Here is a 7,838-nt window from a genome sequence, read left to right as displayed (position 1 = left end):
CAAATAAGTTCTTGTTAAAAACTAACCAAAATTAAAAATAATTATATATCGGTATCGGCTATCGGCCAAAATTAGTTGAAAATTATCGACATATCGGATATCGGCAAAAATCCAATATCATGCATCCCTAGTTGAAAGTTAAAAATTCTATTTTATTGACTTAATTAGTCGTGTTTATTAGTCACGTTGAATCAATGAAAGCAGTTGAATCTTCTGTTTATTCAGCTGCAGCGACAGGCATTTCCTGGGTTTCTTCTGCAAGGCGTATTTGGAGTTTCAGCGCGAGATCGCCCTCTGGCCTTTGGATGGAGATTTACTGCTGATCACAGAACCGTGCTTCACTGAAAGATACGCATGACAATCGCAGCTTCTGTCGAATCGCGATCTCGATTCCATTTCGATTTATCGTGCAGCCCTATTGTGTGGAATGTAAACTTTAAAATTGTGCATTAAGCGATTTTAAATTAAGTTGTAGTTACTTAATCAAATTGTCTTGTTAACTTGGAAATTAGTCAAGTTCCCATATGCTTTGTGTAGGACTGGATAAGGAAAGTAAATGTTGAAATCCAGTGTTTTTTTAGTGAAGGGAAACACCTGTTAGTGTTTAATGCTGCTCTGGTGTAAAAGTCACATTTTACAACTTTCCTTCAAACTGCTGCCACAGGCTCCAGTGCCAAGTGGTAAAATGAATGAAAGCAAATGAATGCAACTCTCACATGGCTCCTAATAAAGAGCCTTGCATATGCTGCCCTATCCTGTACTCGCAGTTGCATCACTAAACTTTATGCATTTGGCATATGGTGCAACTGGAACAAGACGGACAGAAACCCCAACAAGTCTGAGCAAAGGATGCATTTGTCAGTCCTGCCACCTGCGAGTACAATAAAGAAATATTCGTGTCTTTCAGCGCAGCTGCGCACCTGAACAAAACGGCCCCAGATGGCTGATGGCATATCATGAAATCCGCTTTTTGATTAAAACTGATCGGCCTTTTCATAGGATTAATTGCTTATGAGCGCATGAATGTCGGGCGGTTCGCTGTCCACTAAATTAATGAACTCTCCGAGCAGAGGCGGACAGGAGCGCGGGCATCTCGCCGCTTTAATCCTGTGCACACATGCAGAATAATCCGGTCTTATCTGCTCCGACTGCGTCTGAAACCTGTTGCTCGATCAGGGTTTAGCCACTTGCGGCAATTGGTCAGTTTTGCTGATCCGTGTGTGTGTTGAGAGCTGGCTGTGGCGGATCTGAAACTGAAATAGCATCTGACATTTCTGAGAAAATAAGGCAAGCGGGGAAGCAAGCAGACTATAAACAGACTCACGCGTACCTCCTATGCGAGCGTTGTAGGCTATGCCCACAATGCAGTGGGAGTTGTTGGCTACAGCAGCAACTTCACCTGCGCATCGTGTCCCGTGTCTGGAAAGAAAATAAATGCAAGCATAAATCACACAAAGAATGAATATGTTAGTGTGTGTTTGAGCTTGAGTTTGATCAGAATTTTGAACAACGTGAGTCTTTGTTCTCTATTATCTCCTTTTTATTCTGTCCTCTTCACACTGCTAAAGGCCCAAAAAATACACCAAGACACTGCCTCTGATTCAAGCCATAGGGATTTGCCTCATTGTCTATGGCCTATATTCAAAAGTTTGGTGTCGGCAAGATTTTTTAATGATTTTGTAAATTTCTTATGCTTAGGCTGCATTTATTTGATTAAAATCAATGTTGCATCAATAATAATAAAATATTATTACAATTTACAGTCAGGGTTTTTATAGTTACTACAACCATAAAAATATTTTTAAAACATTTACACAAATATTTAATTTCAGCAAGTTGCCAAGGCAACAAAAATTGAACTGAAATAAACATTTATAAAAACTATAAAAAAATAAATAAATTTAAAAATAAAAAAAAAAGGAAAATATTCTTTAAAAATTTACTCGAAATGTTAGATATTCTAAATATATAAGAGTATCCCAATGATACTAAAATAACATTGTTTAAAATTATTTATAATAATTAAATAAATATATTGTTATATACATAATTACCGTGAAGAAAAATTTCTCACATCATGAAATAACAAATTTGGTCATATCACCCACCCCTAGTATATTATATTTTACATATATTTCAAATATATAATTTATTTAGAAGAAGTCTCTTATGCTCATCCAGGCTGCATTTTTAAATACAATAAATATTCAATATGCAATAAATATAGTGCATTTTATTAAAAAATACAGTAATGAATGCAAAATATTATTACAATTTAAAATAATAGTTTTATATTTGAATATATTTGTTAAATGTAATTTATTCCTGTGATGCAAAGCTGAATTTTCAGCACCATTACTCCTGTCTTCAGTGTCATGATTGTGCAAGAAAGTAAATAGGGTGAACTTTTGATTTCATTTTGGTAACCAAAAGCAAAACTTTTGGACTCTGAAGACATATTTTAAAACAGATATTGAGTCGATCCTACTTCCACCACTGTCAAAGTGGATACAGGAGCACAAGATCGCTGCCGGCTGCATTAGAAATGCATTAATTGCATTTTTATCTTGTGCATTGTTCACTCACTCTCGTTCGCTCGGTGCACTTCTTTACCAAAGTCTCTTTCAATAGTTTTTTTTTCTGTCCTCACTCAATTAAGTTTCTACTCCGGGAGGCACGTTCTGCACTTCAGAAATGAATTGAATGTCGCATTGTTTTCCGGTTTCAAATGTCCTGATGAGTATTAACAAAACAGCGCTTTGAAGTTTTGTCTGAACTCTTGGCAGAGTTCATTGGTAAACATGCAGCGTGAGCGGAGAACAAGCATTAAATCAGGTGCTTATCAAAGACAGAGACATTTTCAATTAAATTCACACCAGCCTCAATCCCACAGGATTGGATTGGTTTCAGTGCTTCGCCACAAAAGAAAGCCTCTTCATTCTGTTGACACGCCACACGAGTCCGTCGTTACTCCTTTATTTGAATGGCTCCAAATATCACAGCTCTTGAAGATGTCAGATTTTCAAAACAGTGCTCTATGAATCATAGCATTATCTATTGCAGTCCAAAATAGCCAGTACCATAATACACCCTAACAACCAGTGTTGAAGAAAGTTACTTTTAAAAGCAATGCATTACAATATTGTGTTACTCCCTAAAAAGGTAACTAATTGTGTTACTTAGTTACTTTAATGGAAAGAAATACATTACTTTTGCATTACTTTTTCTCATCTGGCCAGGGCTTGATTGTTTGTTTTTAATATAAAAAGTTCTATTTTTGGCAAATGAGTAAAGTGAAATGAGTAAAGGAGCCATTCTGGTTTGCAGAAGAATAGGATGCAGGAGAAGAAAGTTCAACACTCTTACTTCAGCAATCAAATACACTAGTTACTTGAAAAAAGTAATCTGATTGCGTAACTTGCATTACTTGTAATTAAACTCATTACCCTCAGCACTGCTAACAACTACCAAAACACCCCAGCAACTGCCTAGCAAGATACATAGGGATGGGCGATATGAGTAATTTTATTTCACGGTAACAATTCGTCTCCTCCGCGTCACCCTGGTCCCATTTTGGAGAATATCCACTGAACGTAAACAGCGTATGCTATTGTGTGTCAGCTGCGTCACGCGGATATGTTTTCTACGTTGTTTACGCTTTGATTTGAACGAAAACAACATATCCGCATGACACAGCTGACACAGAATAGCATACGTTGTTTACGTTCAGTGGATATTCTCCAAAATGGCACCAGGGTGACGCGGAGGAGACAAATTGTTGAATAAAGTTGTTATTTTTGTTTTCTTTGCGTAGAAAAAGTATTCTCGTAGCTTCGTAAAATCACGGTTGAACCCCTGATGTCACATGGATTATTTTACCGATCTACGTCCTACGTTTCTGGACCTTGATCGTGGTAATTACATTGCTGTCTATGGGAGAGAGCTCTCAGAATGCATTAAAAATACAAGAGTAGTTTTGAGGACATCAGGACTCACTTGTTCTCGTTGCTGGAGTCGTATCGTGGGGTCGGGTCGTAGTCATTTCCATTCACATCGTAGCTCGCCAGCTGGTCCTAAATGACGCACAAAACACATCGAATAAATCATCTGAGAAATTTAGAGTGAAATTAACATTTTGTTTTCTACTCTAGAGATCTACAGTGCTAAAATATATAACAAACAATAATTTTATCAATCATACTGTGTTGAGCAGTGCTAATATTGTTAACTAAAACTGAAACTATTAAAAACATTTACATGAACTCAAAAAAATTAAAAGCTTTCAGTTATACTGTGAGTAAATATTAGACTGAACAAAAATTGGCGTAAAAACTGCTAGTAAATTTCACCAATAATTACAAAAAATGGCAAGTAACATTGAATTAAATGTGAAAATTTTAAGTAAAAATATTGAATAATTGGTAAAAAATTGTTGTAAAAAAAAAAAAAAAAAACAGCAAGTAATGCACTGAATTAAATTAACTGAATTGAAACTTTGAAGTAAAAATAGTGAAATAGTACTTTCTTGTAAAAACCTACTCTATAAATAATAATAAAATCATAATTTATTCAGTTATTTACAACTTTAAAAAATATTTTTTACAGCGTAGTTGCCAAGGAAATATTTCTAATTTTTGTTAAGTTTAAGTTAAAGCTGAAACGGAAAATAACAAAACTAAAACTGAAATAAAAATAAAAAACTATGGACATTAAATTAAATGTAAAATAAAGCATAAAATATTAATAAATAAAACTATCATACTATATTTATGATATTAAAATATCACTTAAGTCAAGACACCCAAAGATAAAACTAAAAATTTATAATAAATAAAAAATTAACTAATAATCAGTTAATAATAAATAAATGAACTTAATCACAATCTTCCACAGCTGATTGATTTCATCAAGAATTGCAAACATTTTTTATTACAAGTTTTTTTAAATGTTATGTTTAAATATACAAATGAGGTATTATCTGTTTAAATATGTATTTGCATACATCTCCAGAACAGAAATCTGAACATTGGATAAAGCCAGATTTAAAATTCTTGTTTTGTTAACATTTTTCGACTTTAAAGATATCTATATAACTGAAATCTACAGACAAAAAAATGATAAAGTATAATAAAATAAACTTAAAAGTGTATTTTGGGTGTTACTAGTCTGAAAGAAGACAAGTTATGAAAAGCCCAAAATCTCAACAATTGACCAGTTCAAGAAAAAAACTATATTTCTGCCTATAGTGTCTTGCCTAAATAAAATGCATTTACAGCAATAATCAATTATCTGCAAAAGGAGATCAAGATAATCTCACATAATTCTGCGCCAGATCTGGATGATTCCTCTCAATACCGTCGTCCAAGATGGTGACGACCACATTTCGACCAGTGTAGCCTCTCTGCCAGGCCGCAAGGATATTCATTTCTGAACGGCAGCGGCTGTTTTTATCACTACAGTGCTGGAAAAGAGTGAAAAGTCATCAACATCAACGTGAATATGCCTTCACTTGCAATCAGTTTCAGACACACGCATTGACTTTGAAAACAGGAAACATTGGAAGACAATTAGGCCGAAGCGATATTCTCAGCTCTCCAGAAACACAAGCCTTTATTACTTGAGTAACCTTATGACTCAATCCCTCTGTGAGGAAATATGTCACAACAAACGGCCGCATGAACCTGTAAATTAAACGGGACGATTCATGTTTATTCAGCAGCAGAGGTTTGCGTGTCCTTGAGGGTCTCATTTAAGATTCTTTTCAACGCCGTCTTTGAGGACACGATCAACAAAGACGTCCCAGTGTGAAGTCAACTTCAGAGGACGGATTGAAAACAGTCTCAGATTCCTTTGTGCTGGAATATTAATCATACGAGTGCAAATAAACACAGAATGTGCTTTAATAATGTCTGAAAACATCAGCTCTAATGGATTAACCATTAATCGTCTAGTGTTTGATACTGATATATGGAGAACAAAAGGATCTGCATAAAATTGACAAGGTCGACAGTTCTTCGAAGACACTTTGGAGCCGAAAAAATTAACAAAGAGCAACAAATTTTTTCAGGAATTTTTTTTCCAAGACGACTCTTCAATCAGTAATCAATGTGAAGCTTGATGAAATAGGTGCAAAAGTAAAGCGCAAACATAAACAATCATTATAGAGTGAAGAAGGACAACTCATGAAGCTACTTTTGCCTGTAACAGTGTGTGTGTGTGTGTGTGTGTGTGTGTGTGTGTGTTTGTCCTTTTAGGGCTTGACTTGGAAAGCTCAGATTCAAAGAGAAAAGATTTATATTCAGTAAACAGACTGTTCGGCCTCTGCTTTCTTATTGTATGAATCATTTAACCCCCATCTTGCTTCCTGGATCATCATAGAGCAGATGCAATCTCCAATATGACATAAACCAATCATTGAATCTGAGTTTGAGTCGATTCACTGAATCAGAACTGATTCACAGATTTTCTTCTCATTTTTTTACCTGTTTGCTCTCAAACCAGACTCACAAAGAGTAAACAGCACAGAATGAAGACAAGCAACAGAAAAAGGAAGAATTCAGAGGGCTGTGTTTCAATTCTTACTTGACAATATTCTGATGTAAACTCTTCTACACTAGTCCATATTTACAGACTAGTTGTTTTCATATTCACACTCTTGCAAGCTATTCTAAATCAAACTTTTTTATAGTATTTTTATATTTATAGTATTGTCCAATTGTAGTGTTTTTCAAACTGTAGAGCAAAAACATATATATTTAATATATATCACACAGTGAGATGGATTTTAAAGCTTTAAAGTTCCAGGAGGTGCATTTATCAAAAAATCACTAATTCTTCAAACTTTTCTGAAAACTGCAGAAGCCGAAAAAAAATATCTTTATACCACAAAGAAAACCTATCCAAAAGAGATGCATGTATACAAACTGAATTTTCTTCAAAATAATGCAAGATAATAATGCAATCACATTCGTCCACAATAGCACAAAAAGAGTGCAGTGGATCATATGGAAGTCAGATTCTGCCACTAAATAAAAACCAATAGAAAAGACTTTTTATCTCACAATTCTGGCTGTCTCGCAATTCTGAGTTTATATCTTATAATTTAGAGTTTATATCTTGCAGTTCTTACTTTCTGTCTCAGAATTCTGTTTATATCTCACAATTCTGAGTTTATATCTCATAATTCTAAGTTTATATCTCATCATTCTGAGTTTATATCTCGCAATTCTGACTTCTTGTCTCAGAATTCTGTTTATATCTCACAATTCTGAGTTTATATCATAATTCTAAGTTTATATCTCATAATTCTAAGTTTATATATCATAATTCTGAGTTTATATCTCATAATTCTAAGTTTATATCTCATAATTCTAAGTTTATATCTGATCATTCTGAGTTTATATCTCGCAATTGTAACGAATCAGCTCATGGGAAATATGAATAATTAATCATATCTCATAATTCTAAGTTTATATCTCATAATTCTAAGTTTATATCTCATCATTCTGAGTTTATATCACGCAATTCTGACTTCTTGTCTCAGAATTCTGTTTATATCTCATCATTCTAAGTTTATATCTCATAATTCTGAGTTTATATCTCACAATTCTGACTTCTTGTCTCACAATTCTGTTTATATCCAGCAATTCTGAGTTTATATCTTGTAATTCTGAGGTTATATCTCATAATTCTAAGTATATCATGAGATTTTGGCCAAGTATATTAAACAACAAGAAAAACTAAGCACCCATATAGCTACAATAAACGTTATATATCCTGTAAAAGTTGATGAAAGCGTATAATGCAATGCACTTGCTGCCTCAGATGCGGCCGTTCTA

General features: G+C 34.1%; 1 protein-coding gene across 2 annotated transcripts in view; it reads right to left on the bottom strand.

Moving 5' to 3' along the window:
* Window positions 1–7,838, bottom strand: part of LOC107742302 (proprotein convertase subtilisin/kexin type 6-like) — a 111,400-nt gene that overhangs the window by 88,523 nt on the left and 15,039 nt on the right. For both annotated transcript variants that reach the window (XM_016555220.1, XM_016555221.1), the window contains 3 exons: window positions 5,318–5,461; window positions 3,997–4,073; window positions 1,331–1,419 (listed from right to left, as the gene is read on the bottom strand). In XM_016555220.1, coding sequence (XP_016410706.1) covers window positions 1,331–1,419; window positions 3,997–4,073; window positions 5,318–5,461 — 310 coding nt within the window. The remainder of the gene's footprint in view (window positions 1–1,330; window positions 1,420–3,996; window positions 4,074–5,317; window positions 5,462–7,838) is intronic.

The sequence above is a fragment of the Sinocyclocheilus rhinocerous genome, unplaced genomic scaffold, assembly GCF_001515625.1.
Source record: "Sinocyclocheilus rhinocerous isolate Xijiao unplaced genomic scaffold, SAMN03320098_v1.1 scaffold75, whole genome shotgun sequence".
Lineage (NCBI taxonomy): Eukaryota > Metazoa > Chordata > Actinopteri > Cypriniformes > Cyprinidae > Sinocyclocheilus > Sinocyclocheilus rhinocerous.
This window is presented reverse-complemented; position numbering and strand designations above follow the sequence as displayed.